Source organism: Heloderma suspectum, chromosome 17, assembly GCF_057233095.1.
Source record: "Heloderma suspectum isolate Gila_16-S chromosome 17, 16-S_ref, whole genome shotgun sequence".
NCBI classification, from domain to species: domain Eukaryota; kingdom Metazoa; phylum Chordata; class Lepidosauria; order Squamata; family Helodermatidae; genus Heloderma; species Heloderma suspectum.
In genome coordinates, this window is record NC_139474.1 from 18,667,212 (window position 1) to 18,693,934 (window position 26,723).

Sequence of the window (26,723 nt, forward strand, 5' to 3'; positions counted from 1 at the left end):
CTCTGGCTACTTGGTAGTTCTGTTCCTTTCTTTTAAATATGTATTTACAACGCTTTGAAATGTATGCATTTTTTGGTTCGGTTTTCCTGGATTTCAGATCCGGTTTGTTAATTGCTTGTAGGCGGCAATCCTATACGCGCTTTACCTGGGAGTAAACCCCACTGAACGTCTGAGTAGACATGCATGGGACCGCACTGAAAATCTGTGTCGATGTATACGGTCTAGTCGAGCAAAACACGTGGATGCTTCTCTTAAAAAGCAAAAAGCCAACAACCCCCCCGGATAGGGCCAGTTTTAAAACAACCCCGTGCTCGCCTTTCAAGAGGCTGCGGAAGGGTTCTCATCTTTGCCCCGTTGCCCTCCCTGGGCCGAAGGAGCTGAGAAGGCCCCCTCTGGAATAAACAGCCTTCGGTAGCCGGGTGGCAGGCCCTGCAGAGGTGGCTGGACTCCAGCGCCTATCATCCCCAGCCAGCACGGCTGGCAGGGATGATGGGAAGTGGGGCCCAGCAACATCTGGGGCGGGGGAGAGAAGCACCCTCTTTCCCACTAGGGTGAGTTGCCCCGCATTTCTATTTCTATAATAATTATTTCCAAATTTGCATATATACATATAAATTATATGCAAATCTGCGTCCTCCCCCCCCCCCTTCGGGCAACGCACACGCCAGCTGGCCGCCCTAGCAAAGGACGGAGCAAAGCCGCAGCCGCAGTCCTGCCGCCCGAAGCCCAGGGCAGGGCGGGCGGAAGACGCTCCACAAGAGAGACGCCGAGGGAGAGAGCGGCTTAGTTTTGCCACAGACATGGCGCCTCTGCGTGGTACCATGGAGGCTCCAGGGCTAGAGCGCCCGACGCGCCCTTGCGCGGCCACCATGGCGCCGCTGCATTGTACCATGGAGGCTCCAGGGCTAGAGCGCCCGACGCGCCCTTGCGCGGCCGACATGGCGCCTCTTCATTGTACCATGGAGGCTCCAGGGCTAGAGCGCCCGACGCGCCCTTGCGCGGCCGACATGGCGCCTCTTCATTGTACCATGGAGGCTCCAGGGCTAGAGCGCCCGACGCGCCCTTGCGCGGCCGACATGGCGCCTCCGCATTGCACCATGGAGGCTCCAGGGCTAGAGCGCCCGACGCGCCCTTGCCCGGCCGACATGGCGCCTCCGCGTGGTACCATGGAGGCTCCAGGGCTAGAGCGCCCGACGCGCCCTTGCGCGGCCGACATGGCGCCTCCGCATTGCACCATGGAGGCTCCAGGGCTAGAGCGCCCGACGCGCCCTTGCCCGGCCGACATGGCGCCTCCGCGTGGTACCATGGAGGCTCCAGGGCTAGAGCGCCCGACGCGCCCTTGCGCGGCCGACATGGCGGCTTTTCAGTTCATCACTGAGATGACGAAGGATAGAGTGACACCCCTCTGTGCGCACGCGCGCACAGACACGCCAGAGACCGTCAGGGGACAGCTCCGGGACGGGTTTCCGTTTTCGCCGGAAGTCCAGCGTGTGTCACCTTCGGCGTTTCCCCCTCCCCTCACCTCTATGCCTGACTGAGTGACGCTCCCGGGCCCGCCATTTTGCCTCCCTCCTTCCCCTTACGCGCTGGGAGGGGGAGGGGCCCCACCGTTTGAAAACAAACATTTTTTTTGGGGGGGGGGAAATATCAAACGTTAATATTAATGTATTAGTCATCATCGCCGTGAGGGTGTTTTCGGGAAAAACACCGAGAACCCGTGAGGAACTTTAAAAACTGTTCCCGTTTTGGGGGAGTGCGAGAGAGATGCTGACGGGAAGTTAACTCCCCCCCAACGCGGCGCCCCCCGCCTCGGAGGGGTGAGTCCGGGGCTGTGTTGCGGGGGGGCAGCGGCGCCGGGGGGCAACGAGGCGGTGGGGGCGCACGTGGGACGGGGGCGCCTGACGGGGGGCGGGGAGGAAAAGCCCCCGCTTCGGGGAGGGGCGGTTCCGAGAACCCGAGCGGGGAGACGGGGGAGCCCCTGTCTGGGGGGGCAGAGAGGACAGCACCTTCCGGGAACGACAGGCGTGTGCGGACAGACGCCGCCCGGCGGGTCGGGTACCGGCTCGCCGCGCCTCGGGCGGGCTCGCCGAAGCCAGCGCGGCCCGCGCCCGCATCAGGGCCGGCTCGCCTCCCGCTTGTCTCCGTCAGCGGCTCTGCGCGCAAGACGAGCGGGCCTGTTCTGCGCCTGTGCCCCTGTACGTCTGAATTTCTCTCCCCTTCCCTCCCTCCCTCCCTCTCAGCCGGAGCACGAGCGGCAGCACCGGCGGGGAGATCAGGCGATTAAATAGCGGTTGAACAAGGAGCGACGTTAGAGGAGTGTGTCGACCCGTATGTTCGAGCGTTTTGCCGTCCCCATCCCGGTGCCCTCGAGCTGTGCCGGACTGTTGGGGATGCTGGCGACTGTAGTCCACGCATCTGGAGGGCACCAGGTTGGGGCAGGAGGCTCTGCACGCACAAAACGTGCGGTGTTAAATTAAGCCAGGGCTCGTATTGGGGGCGGGGGGCATATTCTGCCTTCCCTTGCCGCTGAGAGCCGCTTTCATTCATACAGCAAAGGCTGTACGCACTTACCTGGGAGTTCCATTGAACTCAGTGTTTTTTTACTCCTGAGTAAGACATGTATGGGATTGCACTGAAAATCGAAACAATCCGTACAACAATATTGTTGTGAAAACGTTCACGGTATCGATAGGGTCATTTTAAGGGAATACTTCATTTTAAGTATCGAAGAAATGCTTCTTCAAATGGAGAAATACTTCATTTTAAGTACTGTCAGTTTCATAGGGTGAGTATATTTACAGGAACCATAGCTAGAACCCTCTGAATGTTTCCTTTCCCCCCTCTTGTATTTTCAATAAACAAACAAACGTGGTTTCTGCTTGGATGGTGGTTGTCCCTGCTGCTGTTCCAAATACCTGTTCCTCTGCCAGGTCTCTTACTGCTTTTATTGGGCAGCGTGGGGAGTGATCAAACAGGAAATAATCCAGACTGTTTCCTCTAAAAAGACAGCTCACTTAAATCAAGCAACAAATAATAATTTGTAAATAATTCACTTTGTACACATGAAATCCTTGCCAGTGGAAGGGAGGTGCTGCTGACACATTTTTGTCTATGGAAAGAAAACAAATAGGTCTATATTGAAAAAAGACAGAAATATTAACAGTTTCATATCACAGCTCTCCGTCCACTAACAGTCATTCTGCTGAATGTATAAACTGGCCCTAAGGTTGGTGGGCTTTTGCCCCTCCCCCAATAGCATTTTGCCCTCCCATGGTTTTGTGCCACAATTCCTATCATCCCTGACCATTGGCCATGCTGGCTGGGGCTAATGGGAGTTGTACTCCAACAGCACATGGCTGGCACTATGTTTGGAATGCCTCTTCTTTCATAAACTGGCCCTTAGTTGGTTGGAGGAAGTTTGCAGCCTGACCCTCTTCATGTTTACTTGAGTGAGTAAAATACTACAGCAGCCTGGTAAGAAATGCTGGCAGTTGTCATCCAAAACACCTGGAGAGCACCAGGACAGAAGTAGTGGGGCTACTCAATTTATTATTTATTTTAAATATTTTTAACCTGGCTTTCAGGGCGCCAAGGCAGTTTGCCATTTTTAAAACTTATTTTCTTTCTTTCTTTCTTTCTTTCTTTCATTACTATACCACCCAATAGCTGAAGCTCTTTGGGTGGTTCACAACAATTCACAAGATAAAATACAGCATAAAGATGTAAATATATAAAATTTAAAAACAATTTAAACAGCTAAAAAGAATTTCAGTAAAATACTAGACCTGTTCAGGCAGCTGGCATTAATGTCCCATCATATGCCACGAAATGCCTGGGAATAGAGGACAGCCTTAATCTGGTGCCGAAAAGATGACTGTATAGGCAGGCACCAGGCGGGCCTCAGTGGGGAGATCGTTCCAGAATTGAGAGGCCACCACTGAGAAGGCCCTCTTCCAAGCCTCCCTTGCAGGAAGCACTCGAGGAATGCTTCAGACGTTGATCGTAGTGTCCAGGTTGGTTCAGGTCAGGAGAGGCTCTCTGTCAGGTTATTACAAAATTACAATTTGAACAAAAAACATGAATTACAATTAAACACACATACACACAGCAGCAGCTAATGATTTTTAAGCACCAAATGCAGACTGGAATAAATGTGTGTTTTTTAAAATCCAGCCGTGATAAGGCCACATGTATCTCCCTGGAGAGGAAATTCCAAAGGTGTGGGGCCACCACTGAGAAGGCTCTTTTCTTAGCACCCACTGGCCTCATGGCTCTTGCTGGTGGGTTTTGCTGTAAGGGATTGGCCTCTTTGTATTATGGATGTGTGCTCAATGTCTTACCTGTGGCTGTCTTCCATGCAGATGGTTATGAGGGCTGGAGCATTGAATAACAACCACATCTTGTTTTCAGATAACTGTGGCTGTTGTCTTGCTCCCCAAAACAGGGCTAACTTAAGGCCCCCAAGCCTTTTTAGCCCCACTGGTTCCCAGTGTAGGACACAGCCCACCGTGCCATGTCCCACACAAATTACTGAAGCCTCTTCAGGGCCAGGAAACAATACCAAAAGGCACACCAGTGGTTGCTGCTATGTACCATGGTATCAACCTCTCCTCCATTCCGCTTAAGCCAGCCTTCCTCAGTCTGGTGCCCTCCAAATGGGTTGGACCACAACTCCCATCATCCCTAGCCAGCATGCTAGGATCTGCAGTCCAAGCCATCGGGAAGGCACCAGGTTGGGTGCCTTCCCCAATGACTGACGTGAATGAACGGCACAGAGAGCGGAGGATCTGCAGTTTGGCAATATTTGTCACAGTCTGTGTATGGAACCTCCATGTTCAGAGGCAGTATGGCCCTGAATACCTGGTGAGGGAGGGCTGTTGGCATTCATGCCCTGCTTGAGGGCTTCCCAGAGGCATCTGCTGAAACCCAGAGTGCAATTTCCGAGCATTTGCTGCACGGAGAGCCCATTTGCGTTTGGTATTCCAAATCATGCAAGATTCTTTCCTGCCCCCACCTCCAGATTGTTGAAAACATCCGTTCCCATGTATAAAGATGTCACTGGTGGACCTGGGGAAGAGATTGTTAGAAGCGGCACGCAAAGGCCAAGACGATGAAGTCCGGACGTTGATGGCAAATGGCGCGCCATTCACCACAGATTGGGTACGTCTGGCATGGGAAAGGGGGTGGGGTGGGGAAGAAAGCGGGGAGAGCGATGGTGGCTGTCTAGAGGCGAGTGAGGGTGGCTCAGTGTAGCTGAGCATGGCGGGCTGGGCAGGGACAAGGATGTAACTCTCCTGATTAATGGTCCGGCAGCTGGGAACGTCGCCACTTCACCTCGCCGCTCAGTATGGTCACTATTCCACAGCCGAAGTTCTGCTCCGGGCAGGAGTGAGCCGAGATGCGCGGACCAAGGTGGACAGGACACCGCTGCACATGGCTGCCGCTGACGGACACTTGCACATCGTCGAGCTCCTGATCAGGGTAAGCGAGGCCCTGTTACGGGCAAGATTGTACGCTGGATTGTGTCGAAAGCCCACCGTTGCATTAGGTTTGCACCCGTGCCCAAGCTAACCATAGACTTTGGGGTAATCCTAGGAAGGTTGCTGCATCACTGTTACCGATCCATAAACCTTTATGACGTGAAGCAGAGGTGAGCTGTGAAGGGGAACTGAGCTAAGGATGGGGAAACGTGCAGCGTATAGAAAGTGTAAAATATACAGTGTTGAAATTAGTGCCAAATAGATTACAGAAGAGCTGAATTGATTTCTGGGGAGGCAATTCCAAGCAAATCCAAGCAAATGCGAAGTTCTGTTTCTCGGCACGCCCATTTTATATTTCCCAGCGGTGGGATTTGTGCATTTTTAAAAAGGAAATTAAAAGGAGGGTATAAAATGTGTTCAATATAGTATATTGATACTTAATGTTATTGTCTGGGAAATCCATCAGCCACAGTTAGGATTGAATTTGGATCGCTCCAATTCAGATTCCAAACCCAGCATATGGTTGTCTGGCCCCGGCTCTGATGAAATGCTAAGGTTTTCCTTGCTGATAAGTCCCCGGTTGCTGAGGCGGCACCTGCTGATGGGAGCAGCCGGGGAGGAGCCCTTGCGCCGTGTGCCGCGTGCCGCAGCACCGTCACCCGTGAGCGAGAAGCCAGGATCCTCCGGAATTCCGCCTTCCTGTTTTGTGTGAATGCGGCCATGAAAATGCCCTCCTCTTAAACGTGGTTTGGGCCAAAGCAGCTCTTTTCTGCCTGCCAGAACGGCGCCGACGTGAACGCCAGGGACATGCTGAAGATGACGGCCTTGCACTGGGCGACCGAGCACAACCACCGGGAGGTCGTCGAGCTGCTCGTCAAATACGGGGCTGACGTGCACATCTTCAGCAAGTTCGACAAGTCCGCCTTCGACATCGCTTTGGACAAGAACAATCCGGAGACCTTGTTGATACTGCAGGTTGGGATCAGAACACAGCCTTTGGGTCTTGCCTTCTCACGTTGCAGCTGCAGCTGTGCCTGTTGCAGACTGTCTCTCTCTTGGGTAGACCCGTCGTCTTGTGCACAAACCTGCCTCCCTTGGGAATCTGGCTTAAAACAAAACTGCCCCCACCCCCATAGATGGCCCTGCGGGTGGAAAGAGGCAGGAGGAGGGAAGCTCGGCCTCCAGTCTTTCGCGGAGGGCGTGCCTATAACAGGACATCAGCCCTGCCCAACCTGGCACCCTCCAGATGTGTGGCGCTACAACTCCCCTCATCCCCCACCACTTTGGGCCTCTCTGGTTTTTATCCCCCCCCCCTTCACCCCTGCTAAGAACTGGCGGAGAATTGTGTCAAGAATCCTCAGAAGTGCAGGTCATTTGGCCCAAGGAGGCGAGGGTCCAACAACAACAACAGGACGATGGGCTTGCAAATGGTTGGATGGGCTTGTAATGGTTGGATTTGGCAAGCCAGGAGCTGTTTTTGGCAAGTGTGCAAAGGACTAAGGGCGTTCTTTTTCCTCAGGAGGCGATGCAAAACCAGGTCAGCTCCAACCCGGAGAGAGCGAACCCAGTGCCAAGGTCCGTGACGGTCGGCCAGCCGTTTATCCTGGCCTCGGGCGAGGTGGTGAGTTTGGCCAGCATCGTGTCGTCAGCAAACACGAAAATGACCTCAGGTAGGACTCTGCAAACGTGGCACCGTCTTGCTACTTCCCAAACATTGCTGATGATGGCACAGAATGGCGGGAGGGAACCCCCCCCCCCGGCCAGTTCTAATCCAGGATAATAAAATGCCTCTCTCCTTCTGGGAAGTCTTCGTTAACCTGCTTTGCTCCCTCTCCCCCAAGCAGGAGATTCCCACGTCTCCACGGTGCAGTTTCCAAACTCGACAACTTCAGTACTTGCCACGCTGGCAGCCATAGCAGAAGCCTCAGGCCCACTTTCCAGTTCAAACAGAACTCCGGGTAAGCTAAAACGAATCTTGACACGGGTCACCGCGGTGGTGGCGGGTGGAGGCACACCTTCTGGATGTCACCCTGTGCAACACGCTCTTGAAATGGATGGGGAGAAGTTCGTAAGCACCCAAGAATTCTGTACAACTCTCTGGCAGCCCTCCGGCCTTCCCTGATCATAACCGGAGAGCAAACTTTATTTACTTACTTACTTACAGCGTTTCTATCCCGCCCTATATCATTAAGATCTCAGGGCGGTGTACAGATACAATCAGTTTAAACAGTATAAAACAATAAATAAGGTAAACACCTGAAAACATATTAAACTATTAAATAAGCTAATACCAGTTAAAATGTAAAACAATACAACAGTTAAGGGCGCAATCCTATTCAGATAGGCAGCTGCCTCCAAACTCAGAGGCGACTGCCTATCCAGTGCAGGGCAGGAGAAGCACGGAGGGGATCATTCCCTCCGTGCTTCTCCTGCCCTGCATTTTTGGCTAGACAGCCGGTTGGGCTGAGCGGGGGAGGAGGCTGCTGTATGACACATCGGATGTGTCGTACAGGCATTTCCGCCCTCCCTGCCCTGGAATGCCTCCCAGAACTCCCCTTTTTGGCCGCTCCGCACTCCTCTTGTGAGTGCAGAGGACAAGGCTGTTCAACGCTGCCTCCGAGGCAGCGTGGAAGTAGGGGGAAGTCGGTTCTCCAGGAACCGATCTCGGACCACAGGCTCCAAGGTTGGTTCCCGGAAAACAAGATATCCTATGGCCGTCTAGCCCCTGTCTAACGGCCATAGTATTGCTCCCTCCAACAATGTGCTAGGGAATGCATCAAAGACTTTGGTAAAAAGCCACGTTTTTACTTGGCACTGAAATGAGATCAATGTCTGTGCCAATTGGGCCTCCAAGGGCAGGGCATTCTACAATGGGTGCCACAGCAGAGAAGGCCCTCTCTCGTGTCCCACCATAGTGTATGTCTCATACTGGTGAGATGCAGAGGAGGGCCCCTCCAACAGATCCCAGTCCTCAGGCAGGCATATATAGGGAGAGGCGCTCCCTCAAATATTGAGGTCCCAAGCCGCTTAGGGCTTTAAATGTCATCACCAAAACCTTGAATTCCGACCAGAAGCGTATTGGCAGCCAGTGCAATTATTTTAAAACCAGTGTTATATGGTTTTTATGAGGTGTTCCGGTCAGCAGTCCATCTGCTACGTTTTGCACTAGCTGCAACTTCCGAGTCATCTTCAAGGGCATACCCACGTAAAGTGCATTGCAGTAGTCTAGTCAGGAAGTTACCAGCTAGTGCTTCTGTGGCTAGGTTATCCCTGTCCAGGAAAGGCGTAGTGTTGTTTTTCTGCCAGCCTGGGTGCAATTGCAGCTGTTCTGTATGTGCCATGTTTAATTGCGGTGAGATTGAAGTAATGAGCCCATTGCAGAACCCCAAAGGGGGGAAAATCATGTCTTAAAGATGCCCTCCTGGGGCAGTTGGGGCACTCAAGATCTGCATATTTACAACAGCTCCTCTGATAATTCCAGAAAGGGGGCAAGTGAGTGCTGAGGTTTCCCGCAAGCACTTTGTGTTTTCTCTGCCACCATGAGGTCTAGAAATTTCCTTAAAAAAGAAGAAAAACTGACCTTCTCAAGCCAGTTTCAACAAGCATGGTAAAAATCCCAAATGGGGATTACCAGATCTCTTAGCAAACGCCCGGCCCTGCACTGGTCCTGATGGCCCCCCAAAGACTTGACTTCGCTCGTCCTCTCTGCTTAAGTGTGTGCAACGAAAAGCTGAGCATTTGTGCTTGACTTTTGCAGCCATCTCAGAGGAAGCAGTGGAAACCAATTCCGTAGATTCCCCTCTCCAGCACACCATCGGCAGCGGGGGCCAGCGGGTTATTACGATCGTGACGGATGGCATCCCGCTGAGCAACCTCCAGGCAGCTGCTGGCCTCAGTCAGCCGTTCATTGTGACTATGCAGAACGGGCAGCAAGGTGAGAGGAGCCCCGGCTGAGACAGGTCCTGTCACCTCTTCCTGTGTTGGGGCCTCCCCCAGCTGAACGTGGCAGAGGATCTGTCCCGGAGGCCCAGATGGCTCCATTCTTCCATTCAGGGGTTTGCAAACAAGCTCACTCTCGGACTTCAGGTTAAAACAAGAATGTTTGAAACACATGGGGCAGTTTTTTTGGTTGCATATTCGGTTAACGTAATCAGTCATTTAGGGCACAATCCTATGCAGGTTTAGACAGCGATGCTGGCTGGGGCATGCTGGGAGTTGCAGGACTTTTTTTCTGTCTAAACCTGCATAGGATTGCGCCGTTAATGACGCAAAACTCCCCCTTGTGTTTCAATCAAGAGCTCTTTTTATCTAGGGATCTGGTCACAGAAAATGCTTTCTATGTAGGGAGCCGCTTTACACAGAGTCAGGCCGTTTGGTCCATCTGGCCCTGCACTGTTTACAGTGCACTGACTGGCAGCGTCTCGCCAGGCTTTCAGGCAGGAGTCTTTTCCCAGCCTCACTTGGAGATGCTGCCAGGGATTGAACTTTGGGCCTTCTGCTTGCAAAGCAGGGGCTCTGCTTACTGAGCTGTGACCCTTTTTTTCCTCTTGGCACATTTCTGATGAGGCCTGATCTCTCCATACCACGCGGTCAGTTCCAGATTCTAGTCCCGAGGGAGCAGGGACCTGAAGATTAGCCCTCTGGTGCAAATTCACATGAAGAGCTCTGAAATCCCTCCATGAATTGGGCAGCATTTTGCTCCTGACTTCCAGCAGGACTCTGTGGCCCGCTAGGTGTTGTTGGGACTCCCATCAACCCCCTGGCCAGGGACGATAGGAGATGAAGTCCAACAACATCTGGAGGGCACAGATTCCTCTTCCCTCACTCAATACTTCCTTGGGAGAGATGGTTTTTCATGCTGATCTTCAACAGAGACAGCCCGACCGACCGACCAGTTAAATATACCGTTTGATGTTTAGGGATGTCAGGTCTGTAACAGCTCCATATCTGAAACACGTGTATTCATCATGCCCGTGTAGCACCAGATACCTTCCTCCCTTTGCAAAATGTCTCTGCTGATCCTACGTGTGTTGTTAATATCCTGCTCTCTCCCTCTCCTGCTCCCTCGTTCTTCCTTGATTTGTAGTTCTAACTGTACCTGCTGGTCAGGTTGCAGAAGAAACAGTCATTGAGGAACAAAGTGAAAATAACCACATTGCAGAGGAAGAAGAGCCCCCCGCTAAGAAAATCAAAGTAGAAGAAGTTGTGGATGACTTGGACAAAAACAAGGTAAAAAAGAGAGAGAGAAAAATCCTTTGAGCAAGATACCCATGCTGTGGAATCGTAGAGGAGGAAGGAACTGGCCAAGACTTTCTGCCAAAATGGTTGGTGTCTCCACCGTGGTGTCTGTGTTAGTTTTGGAGTAGTTTTCTTGTATGGAAGACTTCCTCCTTCCATAGTGGCAAGGGAGGGGAAAAGTGGATAGATTTCTGTGCTTTCCTCTGCCACTCCTGAGGACTAGAAACTTGCAGTTTCCTCCCTAAGCAATGAACTCATCTCATAGGACATCAAACTCAGAGAGTTCCGCTGCTGTCCATCCCTATTTGCAGAAAGTCCCTAACTCCCCCCCCCCCCCCCGCCCAAGCAACCAGTGACAAAGCCATGGTTGTTTCTGTAGGACAACAGCGCAAGAGAGATCCTGCAACAGCAGCTACAGGAAGCCAACCGCAAAGCTCAGGAATACAGGAGCCAGCTGATGAAGAAGGAACAGGAAGCTGAGCGGTACCGGAGAAAGCTGGAAGCCATGGCCAGAGAGCAAGCCAACGGGATGGAGGATGCAACCATGGAGGAGCTCGACAAGGGAGGCTTGGTTGACGTGTCAGTGGAAGAAACCGTCAGCTCTGCGGTGGGAGGGGAGCTTCCAACGGACATTGCAGTGGAGACCGTCATGTCATAACCTTCAGGTCACAGCGTCACCCCTGCCCCCACTTGGACCACCCTTGTCTGAGAAAGACAAGAGCGGTTAAAGAAGCAACATTCCTGGGCTGCTGCACAATCCCCCCAAACCCTGGACGGAAGTCATTTGTGTGGGCAAATTCTAGGGGGAGCCCAGTCCCCACTTCTCATAACTTTTAGCAGCCCTTGGCTTCTTTCTTTCAGGACAGGGCTTTAAAACGAACAGACTAAAACTGCCTTTTTTTTTTATAATCTCCTGACATTTCAGAGATATATTTTTGTAAAAGTAGCCTGAAACTCCTTTGTAATTGCCAGCGAGTGACCTAAAGGGCGAGGTAGCCTTATTGTCGGGCGCTGTCTCAATCTGGCAGTTGTCTTTGGGGTACAGTGGGTGGGGTGGGGGTGCCATTTATGCAGTACAGTTGTTTGGGCTGAACCTTAAAGGGCCTTGTTGCAAGCGGAAAACAGGAGCTGACCTGTCTTCCTCTGCCTGTGGGGAAGCCCCCAGGGGGCCTCACTGACTGTGGGCAATGAAGGAATCTCATGCAGCTTGGCAAAAGGTATCTGCACTTCTCCTGCGCCCACAACGTGTTGCGTGGGCAGAAACGGGTCCAGGGGCAGGATAGCTAACCAGCACCTTCAATGCAGGGGTGCTGAGCATATCCCCCCGCTGTCTTGCGCTCGGTGCTTGTTCTCTGCTTTGCCTCCTTTTACATATGGGAAGCTTTGGCTGAAAGCCAGGCAGAACTCAGGATTTCCTGCCATTTTTCAATTCTTTAAAATACACAGACTCAACAGCCAGGTTTCTACAATCACAATTAAAGGGTGCAGTGTTTTCAGATTCGCAGGCATTTCTCTGGTTTTGCACATCCACTGACAAAACTTTGGAGAGTGTGTGTGTGTGCGGTCAGGGGTTACACAGATGGTAAACAAACAAAAACTCCTTTAACATAGGTTGCAGGCAGGGAGGGAGAAAGGATGCTAGGAGTGTGCCACAGTCCAGGGGGAGGCAGTAACATTGGTGACACAATAGCAGAAGTGGGAAAATATTTGTAGAACAGTGATCTACTTCCTGACTGTTAGAGCAGTACAACAATGGAACCAATTACCTCGAGAGGTGGTGGGCTCTCCCACACCGGAGGTATTCAAAACGAGGCTGGACAGTCATCTGTCAGGGATGCTTTGACTTGGAATCCTGCATAGAGCAGGGGGTTGGACTCGATGGTCTTGTAGGCCCTTTCCAACCCTACTATTCTATGATTCTATGATGGTGCCAGACTCTCTTGGATGTCTCTTGAAAATCCCCCCCCCCCCCCCGACACCGACCCTCTTGGAAGTGAACAGAAGAGACACAAAGAACAGGGATGTCCAGGGATGTTTGCAGGAATGGACTGGCCCATGTGGATTTCCAGCAGGGCGGTGTCCTCTTCCCGTCAGATGGCAAACTTGAAAGATGCTAAGCAAAGTCTGGAGAAGACTCGGTATTAGGAAGAGCTGGCCAGAAGTAGCAAGCACGAAGCCTTGAGAGGGTTCTGTCCTTAAAGGTGAAGAAAACAGAAGGAGACGAGCATCCAAAGTAGATCACAAAGAAGAGTAACAGGTTCTCAGGATGCAAAAATAAATTTATTGTAGGAATAATTTTTTTTTTTTGGTATCCTGAGAACCCGTTACTCTTCTTTGTGATCTGTCCTTAAAGGCAGCCTCTAAATAATTTTAAATAAATAAAAGTTAGATAAGCCAGGGACAAAGTAGGGCAGGCGTGAACCTGACTGGGCCCAAACGTCAACCGAGCCCTTATAGATCCCTCAAGCAGGCCCTGTTGCTGGCCAGAATCCCACCCCTTTGAGAAGTCAAAGAGCCAGCGTCTGACAGGAGCTGCAGGCTGTGATACCAATAACAGACTGGGTTCCTTGCCCTCTCCAGCAGGAGTCCCAGTTCAGACTCCTTTGCTGAGACCCAGAGTTCCAGTTTAGGGCCCAGTAGCTCAGCCTCCTCCTCCACCAGATCTTCAGCACATCCCTCCGCCTCTACTCCCAGCGCAGGCGGCCAAGTGCAAAATCAGCTTTGGGCTCCTGCACCTTTAATATTTGAGGAGAAGAGGGGATTTCCACTGGTGTCGCTTGTGAAGGGCACACCTGCTGTCGGTCCCTTTTCTACAGAACTATTAAAGGTACACGAGCCCCTCCCTCCTTTGCCTCTGGCCAGCATAGCTCCAGCCAATTCCAGGGAATGAAGGGGGAATGATACTGGCTGGAAGATGTCACAGGAGCGGCCGCCGTCAGAGGGGGCTGTGTTGTGCATCATAACAGGCTGTTTGCAGAAAGACCGCTGCCCTTACTTCATCCTGTCACATGCCACTTTAAAAAAAAAGAAAGCACTTTGTAGTATTCCACGTGAATTCCCTCGTATTCACAGGGAACTAGTATTCCCTAGTTTCCACCTGCGTATATTCAGAACCGCAAACGCAGATTTCAGCGGCAGGCGCATGCTAGAAGGACTGAGGGGAGAAAGGGTTGGGTTTATCCTCACTTCAAAGAGCTCAGGCAGCAGGACTGGGGAAGGCTCCCCGCTCTCTCTGTCAGAGACCCTGGCCAGAGCCCGCAGCTCGGAGCAGGCAAGACGAGGTTGCACCTCACAGCAAGGCCACTTTATGGAGGAGACAAAGCGTCGGAGTTCTGGGGACCCGAAAGGCAGCTCTGCCTGTGCTTCCAAGGGACATGGCATTGTGCTGGGGCAGCGGGTGGAAATGCCGGTGAGGTATAGGGGCTGAGATTTACCTCCGGCTGGACTGGTCTCCAGAGCCACCTTGCTTAGCCCCCCTCCCCTCAGTTATGCATAGAAGCAACTAGAGCAAGATGGCGCCCTCTGGATGTGGACTACAGCTTCCAGCACCCCAGCCTGGGCTGATGGGAGTTGTAGTCCAACACATTCAGAGGGTTGGGGAAGGCCTGATCTAAAGGGATTCTTTGTTGTTGTGACAAGAAAATATATGTAACTCATAATAATCTCAAAGGCAGGGGTGAGGCCATTTGTTGTCCCCTAGTAAACCTGGGGAAAATGGGATTTATGAATCTGTTTCCCTTGTATTGCAAAGCCATCATGACATTTAATATCACAAGGTGCCTTTATTTATATTGACCTATACTTTTAAAACATATATATATGTATGTATAGAACAGAACCTTCGGGTTTACAGGGTTGTCGATGCACCTGCAAGAACCAGCCACCCTTGAAGAGTTTTAAAAAGAAAGCTGTATTGTGATGATCCTCATTTATACCTTGGATTGCTGGGTGTTCCAAATTTTGGACTGCAAGTCCCATCGGCCCTCAGCTGGCTAAGGCTGATGGGCAGTGCAGTCCAACAACGTCTGGCGTTCTGCATGTCCCCCACTTCAGTCTTAGAGTTATTGTAAAGTAAAAATGAGATCCATTGGGGTGCAGTCTGAAATCTTGGGGTCCAGTTACCCTCAGATAACCACCCCCAAATTCACTTCAATCTCCTATGTTTTTTGGTGGTCGAAGAGCGGGTTAAAAGGTAGATGGGAGCAAATAGGACTCGGCGACTGCCGGCAGAAGATGAGGGTGCAGCTTGCTTCATTTTTGAAGAGAACTGCAGTGAGGTTGTTAGTCCTGGCAGCTGATGTTCACCCTTGGGTAGAAAAATGGACGGCGTGTAATGCAAGAGCTCTGCATGTGCTCCAATGGACCACCTGCATGAACTGTGAGAGCTCCTCCATTCATCCCAGTGGAGGAAGAAAAACCTTGCATGCAAGGGAATGCGCGCGCACGGCCATGTCCTCTGTTGGAAGGAACAGGGGAACCCCTGTGAGCAGCAAAGAATATCAGAAGAGCTGTGCTGGATCAGACCATTTTGTCACCTCAGCGGCCAGCCGGCTGCCCCAGTGGGGAGCCCGCAAACAGGACCTGAGCGGAATAGCACCCTCCTGCTTGAGTTCCCCAGCAGCTGGTAAAGCACAGAGCCATTGTGACTAGACACCACTGATGGCCTTAGCTGCCATGAACTGGTCTAACCTTTTAAAGCTGGCCAGGTTGGTGGGCTGTTAGCCATGCCCGTGGGGCGAGTTGCTGGATCACGATAAATGAGCCGTAAAAAAATAAACCATTTTATGAAGAAACTTCCAGCCCATGGATGGGTGGGAGAGGCCATGAGGATTTATAAAAAAATTACTCCTGTATTAAACAAATTATTTATTTAACATGTATCTGCTTTCTAAGAGTCTTGCTCTTTTATTTTCTTACAGCAATTTTGTAACAATATCCTAAAACCCCAAGCTAGCACCTTCATTCATTCCTTCTTTTGCCTTTGCCCTGTGCCTTACTGGTCCCAGGAAAGAGAGGACAGGTGCAGGGTGAGGAGGGAACATTCCTTCTCTCCTGTCAGCTGCAATCAGAGCTCCATCTTTTACAGCAAGGAAAGTGTCATTGCATGACCTGCGAACTCTGGTTGGCAGCTGTTCCAAGTGCCCTCCAATCTGCCTTAAAAAAAAAAAAAAAGCTTTATGTACAGGCTGGCTTGTTTAGAAAAAGTATATTTTATATTTTAGGGTCTTTGACCCAAAATGTTCATTTTACAATGTGTACAATGCTTCTTTCTTTCTTTCTTTCTTTCTTTCTTTCTTTCTTTCTTTCTTTCTTTCTTTTCCTTCCTTCCTTCCTTCCTTCCTTCCTTCCTTCCTTCCTTCCTTCCTTCCTTCCTTCCTTTTTTTGGTACTACTGTTTGGTTAATAAAATTCCAAAGTCATAATAATGTTGTTCCTTTGTGAGCTGGAAAATTAAAACACGGTTCTACTTGCATCTAAACTACCAAGATCTTGTGACTGGGGTTGGCGAGGTGCCACTGAGTTAAGTTCGATATGCCACAGGGGTCTTGCTAGGTGGGGGTGGGGGAGAGCTTACACAGTCATTGAATCCGAGCCCTCTACGTTTTTAAAATCAATTTTTACTGTGAGTTTGAACAAAACAAACAAAAACATAACAAAACCAATAAAATGAAAATATCCGCGCCTTCTACATGAAAAAATGAAAATATCCGAGCCTTCTACATGAAAAAAATGAAAATATCTGAGCCTTCTACATGAAAAAAATGAAAATATCCAAGCCTTCTACATGAAAAAATATCCGAGCTTTCTACATGAAAAAAATGAAAATATCTGAGCCTTCTACATGAAAAAAATGAAAATATACGAGCCTTCTACATGAAAAAATATCCGAGCTTTCTACATGAAAAAATGAAAATATCCGAGCCTTCTACATGAAAAAAATGAAAATATCCGAGCCTTCTACATAAAAAAATATCCGAGCTTTCTACATGAAAAAAATGAAAATATCTGAGCCTTCTACATGAAAAAAATGAAAATATCCGAGCCTTCTACATAAAAAAATATCCGAGCTTTCTACATGAAAAAAATGAAAATATCTGAGCCTTCTACATGAAAAAAATGAAAATATCCGAGCCTTCTACATGAAAAAAAAATGAAAATATCTGAGCCTTCTACATGAAAAAAATGAAAATATTTGAGCCTTCTACATGAAAAATGAAAATATTCGAGCCTTCTATGTGAAAATTGGATCACCCAGCATCAGGGGGTGGTGGGCAAGCTTAATATTATTTCTCTAGCACCATCTGTGGACGTGGCATTCACAAAGAGCCATTGCATAGGTTCCTGACCTGAGAAGCTTATAATCTAAAATTTGAGACAACAGAAGAAAAGGAGGAGGTGAAATGAAAAGAGGGGCGAAAAGGGAGATCACGTGTGCTTATTTCAGCACAAGATGGCTGCCCTCCCCCCAAGGGGATTATATTCTATGAAAACACGGGGAACATCAGAGGAAGGGGTGGGAGACGGAAGCAGGGGGTAAGAATAGGCATTGATTTCACCTAAATGCACGTAGCTGACTTACGGTCAAGTACGGGACCTGAGTGGGCCAAAACCTTTGCGGAAAAGGTGGGATTTGAAGGACGGAAGAGAGGTGGCATCATGGGTGTTCTGGGAGATGGTTCCAGGCCTAAGGGGGAGAAAGGGCTGAGTCTTTTGTGGGTGCAGAAGTACTTTGGATGCTTGAGGGCAGGGGAAGTGAATAGGTGAAGATTACCGGGGGATTACCGGGGGCGGGGGACATATGAGTGTAGAAAGAAATAAGGAGTGCTGGGAGGAAGGCCAAAGAATGGAAAGTAAAGATACGTTTGCTGGATTGGGGAATTGACAAGAAGCCAGCATTTTGCCCCCTGCACTGCCTTAACAGCCCCAAACACGGAACTCCCCACCCCGGGAGCGACAGACAGCCACTCTATCTAAGGGGTGAAAACCTTGTTGCGGGGAGAATTAACCCAGCCTCCACATCCCGGTGTGTGTCTGCTATAAGAACAGGTGTTGGTTTGTTGCCTTGAACTCCATCCCAGCTTGTCCCCCCTTTCCTTTGTCCTGAAGGATTCAGACGCTGGAGGCGGAGAATCGAGACAGCATTTCCTTGGAGCCAATGGGAAAAAAGGTAAGAGGCAGGTGCAAAATGGTGGCTTGGGGCAGAGATGGATGCAAAAATGGGGACTTAATGGGCAAGTCCACTTACCTGCCACACCCCGAGAGCTTGTGTAGACTGAGATGACTTGCATATACAAAAATAAGCCCCACCACCTCTTTAGGGACATACTTAGTATTGCAATTTTAAAAAAGTAAGTGAACTGGAATACACAATCTGTTCTGCTCCATTAAAAAAAAAATCAATGCAAAAATCCATTCCTTGTTCTTTCTTTTGCTAGCTTTTAGGATAGAGCTGGGGAATTTAGAATTAAGGAATTGTCCAGAACAGTCCGCCTCCTTCGAAATAACCACAGTTTTCTCCACCGAGTGGAGGTCCCTGAGCAGAGGCGGAATGGGGTCTGTCCAAAAATTCTGCTGGCTGGGCTTCGAGAGAGGCTGTGCCTCGCTCCAGCTGCCGTTTTGGAGGAAGGATATTTTAGGGATTCCAGGGGCATCGTGTTCTTCGCTTGAAGCCAAGAGCTCTGACTAATAACTAACATTTTGCTGGTGGTTATGATCTGCCAGTCCATGCGCTGCTTTGATTTATAACGGCTTAGCGGGCTTTTGACTGAGAAAGTAATTCGTTTCCTCCAGGACAAATATAACAGCTTGATGGAACAGCAGAAAGAGAGCCAAGCGTTCTGGGTAGCCCGTTTCCAGAAGATGGCGGTGGTGAGGATGTCAAAAAAAGGGGACACCCAGGCAGGTGGTAGGGGACAACAAATTCTCACCCCCTGACCCTCCAAACCACATATTAGCTGCCTTCCGCCGAGCTCTTGCTCCATCCAGCCCAGTATTGTTGGCACTGACTGGCAGCCACGGCTCTTCAGGTAGGAGCTTTTCCAACCCTACCCGGAGATGCCGGGGATTCAACCTGTGACTTTCCGCATGCAAAGCAGGGGCTGTACCACCGAGCTACAGCCCTTCCCTAAAGATTCATAGGATAGTAGGGTTAGAAGGGGCCTTATAAGATCATCGAGTCCAACCCCCTACTCAGTGCAGGGATCCAAGGGCTTCATCGCACAGAGCTTTTATCCTGCGATTGCGATGGCTCCTTCACGGACGTTTGCGGGCTCTTTACATGACGGCGTGACCCTGCTGCACTAAATGCCCTTTGTTCCGTTTTTAAATGAATCGCAGATCATGAGCTGTCAAATTACCCCGGTTGTGTTCCGCTTCAGTTTCCTCCGTGAAAAGACTTAAAGTGGCAAGAAGAGGAGCGAGATCGATGGAAGGTAATGGACGACTCAGATACGGGGAGAAGGAGGTGGGGAAGGGGGAAAGGGAGAGCATGTAAAAGGAGTCAGTGGTGATCCTGCATTTAAAATGGAAGCAGAAAGCTCCCTTTTAAATGCAGGATTTTAGGCTGGCGCAGAAATGCTTCAAGTCAAAGCATCCCTGACAGGTGGCTGTCCAGCCTCATCTTGAATGCCTCCGGCGTGGGAGAGCCCCCCACCTCCCTAGGGAATGGGTTCCGTTGTCGTATTGCTCCAACAGTCAGGAGGTTTTTCCTGATGTTCAGCCGGGATCTAGCTCCCTGCAACTTGAGCCCATGATTCCGTGTCCTGCACTCCGGGATGATCGAGAAGAGGTCCCGGCCTTCCTCTCCAATCCTTTTTAGCCATCTGCTCCCATAAGCAACTTGGACTGAAATGCCGTCTTCCGGCAACCTTCTGTTTTTCAGACCTTACTCCCCAGGGGTAGAACCTCTGATCCGGGGTCCCAATCCAGCCCTCTAGGGTTCCCTGGGTCAAAATACACACAACGGAGCTAGACGTTTGGGCTCCAGCTTCATAACTGAGGTGAAGTAGCGTCATCCCCCCGCCCCCCGCCGTTCCTTAGATTGTACACCTGTGGGGCCGGGACATCCTTATTGGTTATGTTTGGGTCCTTCCCGTTGGCCTTGGCTCATCACTGCACGCGGCCCGCGGAGAGCTTCTCCCAAAGGGGATTTGGTCCGCAGGCTGAAAGAGAGTCTGCGCCCCTGCCTTATTTATTTATTATTAAAGTTATTAATCGCCCATCTGGCTGGTCACCCAGCCACTCTGGGCGATGTACAACATACAATAAAACAGTTTAAAACAATAAAATTCTACAATAAAAACATTTCTAAAATACCCTAACCCACCCCAAATGCCTGCCTGAACAACCACGTTTTTAATGCACGACGGAAGCTCATTAAAGAGGGGGCATGACGGAGTTCCCTAGGGAGGGAGTTCCACAGAGTGGGGGCCACCACAGAAAAGGCCCTTTCCCTCGTCCCCACCAGCCTTACTCCCTTGCCGCCCCTCGTGCCTGGACCCCTTCCCACATCCGCCGCGAACTCCCTTCAGTAACTCCGCCCACTCCTCCCTCGCTGCCCCATATGCCTGGACCTCTCTCCTGAACGCCTCAGAGGTCTCCTGCTCCTTTACCCGCTGGTGCCTTTTCTTCCACGTGCCAGGACTCGCCTTCCCAGAGCCCTGGAACCTTCTGCTCCCTTAAATGGTGCCACCGGTTTGGCCTTGCCGCCCCACGGGCCTGGAATCTCCTCAGCACAGCTGTGGAATGCCAGGAGGGTGGCTCAAGGTTCCCGAGGGCCACCGGGCAGGACACTCTCGGTGAGGGCCCCTCCCTCTCCAAGTCCATCTTCTCACCAGCTTCTCTTGCTCTCCCTTCTCCTCTTCCTCAGGGTTGCCGCCCCTCCCTTGCTTGGCAGGCAGAGAGCCCGGGAGCAAGGAGGCCGTGGCATCGCCCGCTCCGCTTTCTGGGCCGTGTTTGGCACGGGTCCCTCAAGGGTGACTTTCTGGGATGTGTTTGTTCCTCTCAGGGGCTGGGGCGGCTCTGTAGGAAGAGCTGGCACCCGAAGAGCTAAAAGAGCTAAAATCCCACGGTGGGTTCCTCAGTTTCCATTTGCTGAGCGTCTGCCGAGAACCTCGAGAAGTAGAACCTGTCAGGAGAGGTTTTTCAACAGCTCTTTGTGGGGAAAACGGCTCGCTGCTGACCTAAAGGTTATAAGTTTGAGTCCCCTTTGTTATTGCCGCTAAGGAGTGAAGCCTGAAACAGAAGTTCTGAACAGCTCCCAGCGACTGGTGCAACGCAACGAGGAAGGAGTACAAATACAAGTTCCAAAAAGACTTCCCTACCCGGTGATATCGCCCAGCGGGAGGGGTGCCTGGTGGCAAAGGCAGAGCCTGTGGGTTCAGATCCACCCCTTGGCTTGTGTTCTTTTCGCCTTCTCAAGGCTGCTGCAGAGCGAAGCCTCAAACAGAAGTTCCAAATTGGTTCTCCCAGGTGCTGGTGTAGCCCAGTGGGTAAAGCACATGCCTGTGAGGCTAGCAGGCATGAGTTCGGTCCCCGCTGTGTGCCCCCAGGAGAGGGGCCAGCCGAGAGCGAGTGGCTCATGGGTTATGTGCCCCGCCACCTGTGTAGCTTTGGGCAAGCGGTGCTGCCCAATTGCCCCCAGCTGGCAGGTGCGGACAAGGCACTGAGAGAAAGAGGCCTGTGTGGCAGTGGCGTGCTGCGCAGGTCAGCCAGCTGGGGCGGCCTGCCTAAAGTTACCTGGGAGTGTCCGAGTTCCCTCCCAGGTGAGAAACTTCCAGCCTCTTTTCCTCGCACCCCTTTTACACTAGGTACAGCTTGGAGGAGGGGACCCCTGGGCACTCAGAGCCATGCAGCTTGCCCAAGGCTGTACCTGTGGCAGGGTACTTAATCCCATCAGCCACTGACTATTACGTGATCTCTAGCTGGCCCTTCTCCCAGGCCACACAAGCAGGGATATGAACTCACAGACAGTGAATTCTGCAGCCAGGCTCCTTTCCCCGCTGTGCTATACCAGCTGTTGAAAGGAAGGACCTCTTTGGAACTTAGATTTGAGGCTTCGCTCTGCAGCAGCCTTGAGAAGGCGAAAAGAACACAAGCCAAGGAGTGGATCTGAACCCACAGGCTCTGCCTTTGCCGCCAGGCACCCCTCCTGCTGGGCGATATCACCGGGTAGGGAAGTCTCTTTGGAACTTGTATTTGAGGCTTCAGTCCTCAGTGGCTGTCAAAGGCAAAAATAAGTTACTAAAGACAGCAAGCAGAACTTGAACCCGCAACAACCTGGCCTCCTAGACCGTTCAGTCTCATAGGAACTGGTGAGAGTTGTCGTCTTCTAATCTAGCGGGCCCTTCAAAAGCTGCAGCTGGGCTTTGCCACACTGAAGAGCAAAACAAACCCAGGGGGGTTGAACTCCTAATGGCTCCTCTTTGGATCAGGTCCCAAGAGCTCATCCTATGGGGCTCGGTGCAAAAAGATGAAAAGCTACGAGTTGAATCCCCAGTGGGGCGTTGGGAACCTAGGAAGCGGCCTTCTACCGAGTCAGAGCCTTGGTCCATCCAGCCCAGTATTGTCAGCACTGACTGGCAGCAAAGGATCAGGCAGAGGTTTTTCCAGCCCTACCAGAACAACACGGAGGTCCAACCAGGGACTCTCTGCGTGCAAAGCGGGGGCTGTCCCACTTTAACTGGCTTCTCTTTCCTTTTTGCTGCACCGGAAGTTAAGAGCAAGGAGGGGCCTGTCTGGAGGGTCATTTTAGAGCTGGGGGCGGGGGGGGGGGGCTGTGCCCGTCCACTGCTGTTGGCCATGTCAGTTGGCTGGGCCTGATGGGAGATAAGAGTCCGATCACATCCGGAAGGCCACGAGTCGCCCACCTCTGCTCTGTGGCTTTTATCCACCCGCTCCCCGCAAGTGGTTGACAATCCAACTCCACCCTTTGTTATTGCCGCTAAGGAGTGAAGCCTGAAACAGAAGTTCTGAACAGCTCCCAGCGACTGGTGCAACGCAACGAGGAAGGAGTACAAATACAAATGGATTCACTACATCCAGAAGGATTTAAGCTGTAGGTCCTGAGCTGTGCCACAGCCCCACGGAGGCTATCAAGGGACCACGCTGGGATATTGTTGGAGATGCTTCCAGCAGAAGCACCCTGTGATTAAAATGGAATGAAAGCGTCCCGTTCAATCACACAGCTAAAAGGAAGGGGCAGGGGCATGGATTTCTTATTGTTACTCACAAACGTTGGGTTGGCACTCTGTCTATGCTCTGGAGCTCACTGCCCTGGAGTATCCCTGGTGCTGACCACAGCACAGGCAGAGTGCTGCTTCCCCTTCTCACCACCGCTGTTGTCTGGGCTGGAGCGAGAGGCAGGTGAACCAGCAGCTTGCAATGGCGAAGGGGAGGAGCAGGTCCAGGGGGCTCTTGGCAGTGGGCCCCCGCTGGGGGGTGGGCCCTCGGCACTTGCCCAACCATGCTGACCCTTGACGCTGGCCCCTCTCTCTCCCCTTGCCTCTCTCTCCAAGTCCCTCCTGTCCCGTAAAGACTTTGGCTTAACGTGATAGTCCTCCTCTCCCAAACACGCAAAGACTAAGGACTGGAACACGGAAGATCTGCATTCATTCATTCATTCATTCATTCATTCATTCATTCAAACACCGCTGTGGGGGAGACTCGAATCAAGCTCGGGCTGAGGTAGTAGGTGTTTGACCCCCTTTCTTGTGCCATTTCCCCACCTCCCCAAAAGGGCCATTTGCCCTGCAGGGGAGAATATATACCTGTATCCGTGGGCCTGCTTTGAAGATGAGAGGGGGGAAAGTGCAGGTGAGCTCGATGCTGGATCTCTTACATGTGATGGCAAGTGCTCACACCTACCCCTTGCTGTCTTCACCAGCTTTCCCTCCACTCTGCTCTCTCCCCTGCGATCAGAATACAGACCTCGGAGCAGGCACTGGTCTCTCCCTCTCGCATGCTGCTCCAGCATTCCCTCTATTTGTGATGTTCGGGCATGAGTGCCGACGGTTATGTAGCCAAAATGGCACCGTCCACGCACAAGAGGGAGGTCAAGGGAACAGCTTTGCAGAAAAAACCCAAGGGTGTGGGGGGCTTCCCCAAAGCGCTCAGATCCGAAGGGATTCAGTAGCCATGGACTGCTGTCTGAATGTTGGGGGTGGGCGGGATGGTAGAATAGAGTGCCCTGGAAGAGGACATGGCTGGCAGGCTGGCCGGAACCGCGACCAACAGGAACACTCCACAGTGTAACATTTTGTCCCAGGTCCTGCTTGTCAAGCACTATATTCCCTGCTGCAGCTGCGTAAATAATGACAAGACATTAAGCGATTTTCTGATCCATGCATTTCATTTCTCAGGGTGCATTTCTCTTGCCATTTTATTACTCAGATCCTGTCTTCCATGCATGACAGCTGCCATTCATCACCCACATCCCAAATTGGTGTGCGCTGACTGGGCCATGCAAGGCCACAGCCGAGGGGAGCAAACGGCGACAGAAGACAGAAAAGCAGTCCTCTAGGGTCATCGGAGCGACAGGCTAGAGCGTCTCTGGGCTGCGGCGCTCTTGTCAAAATCTCTGGTCTGGTGCAATTTAGTCAAACCTGGGAGAAGGCGGGAGGTATATCAAGGCAAGTTTCCCATAAAGTTGTTGGAGAAATCAGCAACGGAATCAAATCAGTCTGGATTTTTATGCATCCGATCTGCAGATTGTGCAGCGGAGTGGCTTTCCCCCAGTCGGGCAGATTGTGCAGACTTGCCAACTGTTTTCCTAACTTTCTGGAATTTTGCACAAATCTAGTAATAGAGAAATGCACATTTTTTTTTTTTTTAAAGGCCTAAAATGTGCATTCCCCCCATAGGCGTAAAGCATGAAAATGGGCACGGGGGGGGGGGATTTGTGCATTTTGGGGGGATTTGAGCATTTTCACAAGCGCAAATTTGCCCAAGTGTGAATCTGCACAAATTCAGAAACCAAAAATATCGATTCTGTTGATGAGTGGATGGCGGAACAAAAGCTGCCTGACAATCAGTGAAACGCAGACGGAACGGATTTTCCCCAGTCTGTACATCCTTAGCTGCATGCTATGAAAACATGAGAATCGGCTTGCCAATTCTCGCCCTGCAATGTGTCTCCCCAAAGGGCTAGTGGGGTGCCCAGCCCAGGACGCTTGTTCCCAACGTCCATCAGTCGGACGTTCGCGGCTTCTGACAACAGAGGCGACTTTTTGCTCACGTTCATCGGCAGACCTCCTCCCCTCCACAAAGGTCCCCTTTGCAAGCCATCGATGCAAGCAGCCCTCTTGCGGCAGGGAGTTCTGCAGGTCCGCTGTGCACGATGAATGCGAAGCATTACCTTCCATCGGTCCTAGGCCTCCACCAGATCAATGACACACTCTTTGCCAAACAGCTGCAGGCCGCCTGGATCAGTCCTGACTCTGACAAACTCAGGAAGCTCATGTTCTGACACTGAATGCCCACAAGTGTGACCCAAAGAAGTGAAAGACTTAAGAACCGCCCCACTGGGTCTGACCAGGGGTCCATCTAGTCCGAGGGTGGAGAACTCCGGCCCAGGGGCGAAATCTGGCTCTACAGGATTTCCCAGCCGCCTAGCCCTGGCCCTCCCCTTTCCCCCAAACATGGACAGTTTGGTGGTGTCTTGGTGTTTCTACAGTTTCCCCCCTATTCTAAAAGGTTAAAATGTGTCTCCTTAGACTCGGTGACTGGCCGTAAGAATTTTAAGCTAAAATACATAGATATTTGGGGGGGTTGGCCACACCCCTTTTGCCTTTGGCCATGCCCATCACTGGAATGCGGCCCCCGAGGGCTTCTCAAAAATGGAATTCGGGTCCTGGACCGAAAGAAGGCCTGCATTCTTGATCCAGCCCAGTGTCCCGCTTCCCAACCAGATGCTCAGCCCCAAAGAAAGGCGGGAAGGCCTTCGCCTGCTGCTGCCCCGGCTGCTTGTACACACAGATGTCAGCCCATCCCCACCTCCGTGGCATGGGCGGGGGCTTCCAGGTGGAGACGCCGCCCTCCTTTGCCCCCGACACGCCTCTCCGCGTCCAGGAACGGGCCCGTCCGTCAGGCCAGCCGGTAATCCAACGTGTCTTTCTCCATGTAGTCGGTCCACGTGGACGAGGGCATGCTGCGGTACGGATCGAGCAAGATGCGGAAGCAGCGGACCATCAGCAGGCACAGGAAGACGAGGAGGAAGAAGACGAAGACGAATGCGGCTTTCTGCTCCAGGGTCAAGGCGGGGTCCGGTCGGACAGCGCTGGCCAGGGCCGGCAGGGTGCTGCTGAGACTGTCGGCCATCCTCACTGAGCGAGGCCCAAGGCGAGCGGCTGACTCAGTCATGGCCTCTGGAACGACAAAGACGGCCCCGTTTAACAACGCCTCCGCCCGTCCGTCCGCACAGCCCTTTGCCACCAGAATCTCAGGAAATTCTGGAAATCCAGAATCTCAGGAAATTTGATGCTCTGACTTGGATTCCTGCGTTGAGCAGGGGGTTGGACTCGATGGCCTTGTAGGCCCCTTCCATCCCTACTGTTCTATGATTCTATGAAATCTGAGAGCTGGCGTGGTGGAGGGATGAGAGGGACAGAATGGGGAGAGCCCCGGGTTCAGGTCTCTGCTCAGCCATGAAGTTCACTGGGTGACTCCGGGCTAGTCACCAACGCTCAGCCTCGCCTACATCGCAGGGTTGTTGTGAGGATAAAAGGGTGGAGGAAGATTGTGTATGCCACCTTGCGCTCCTTGTAGGAAAGGGAGGATGGACAGGTAACGAATAGATGAATAAATAAATAATAAATCCTCTTCAACCATGAGATTTACTGGGTGGGCCTGGGCCAGGTACACACCCTTTCTCTCTCTTGCTGAGCTTAACCTGCCTTACAGGGTTGTTGTAAGAGTAAAATGGAGAGGGGGTAAAAGAATGAATATATCCTGCCTTCATTTTTCTTGGAAGAAGTATTGGAATACACACACACACAAGATTCCCCCTTCC

The 26,723-nt window shown here is 51.6% G+C and overlaps 2 protein-coding genes across 6 annotated transcripts; one reads left to right on the forward strand and one right to left on the reverse strand.

Moving 5' to 3' along the window:
• Positions 1-1,330: 1,330 nt before the first annotated feature.
• Positions 1,331-24,376, forward strand: GABPB2 (GA binding protein transcription factor subunit beta 2). 5 transcript variants are annotated; one of them, XR_014786264.1, is made up of 12 exons: positions 1,727-1,817; positions 5,021-5,160; positions 5,314-5,481; positions 6,261-6,455; positions 7,000-7,150; positions 7,325-7,438; positions 9,238-9,414; positions 10,567-10,709; positions 17,825-17,885; positions 18,509-18,586; positions 19,055-19,149; positions 24,107-24,376. XR_014786264.1 is itself a non-coding variant. In XM_084823851.1 (10 exons), exons 2-10 carry the CDS (start codon positions 5,053-5,055, stop codon positions 18,517-18,519), a joined length of 1,128 nt encoding a protein of 375 aa, XP_084679977.1. In that variant the 5' UTR covers positions 1,727-1,817; positions 5,021-5,052; the 3' UTR covers positions 18,520-18,616. The 5 variants fall into 5 exon arrangements, 4 of the variants coding, with proteins under 4 accessions (XP_084679975.1, XP_084679976.1, XP_084679978.1 ...); XM_084823851.1 differs by lacking the exons at positions 19,055-19,149; positions 24,107-24,376 and having other exon boundaries at positions 18,509-18,616; XM_084823849.1 differs by lacking the exons at positions 17,825-17,885; positions 18,509-18,586; positions 19,055-19,149; positions 24,107-24,376 and adding an exon at positions 11,098-12,922 and having other exon boundaries at positions 1,331-1,817.
• Positions 24,377-25,154: 778 nt separating this feature from the next.
• LOC146334652 (cortexin-3-like) lies at positions 25,155-26,493 on the reverse strand. The gene has a single exon (XM_084823856.1). The coding sequence runs from the start codon at positions 26,072-26,074 to the stop codon at positions 25,799-25,801; it is 276 nt and encodes a 91-aa protein (XP_084679982.1). The 5' UTR covers positions 26,075-26,493; the 3' UTR covers positions 25,155-25,798.
• Positions 26,494-26,723: the final 230 nt, after the last annotated feature.

Coding starts and splice junctions, on each gene's coding strand:
- GABPB2 (XM_084823849.1), top strand. CDS start 5,053: ATGTCACTGGTGGACCTGGGGAAGAGATTGTTAGAAGCGGCACGCAAA. Junction 5,482..6,260: donor TCGTCGAGCTCCTGATCAGG/GTAAGCGAGGCC, acceptor TCTGCCTGCCAG/AACGGCGCCGACGTGAACGC. Junction 7,151..7,324: donor AAACACGAAAATGACCTCAG/GTAGGACTCTGC, acceptor TCCCCCAAGCAG/GAGATTCCCACGTCTCCACG.
- LOC146334652 (XM_084823856.1), bottom strand. CDS start 26,074: ATGACTGAGTCAGCCGCTCGCCTTGGGCCTCGCTCAGTGAGGATGGCC.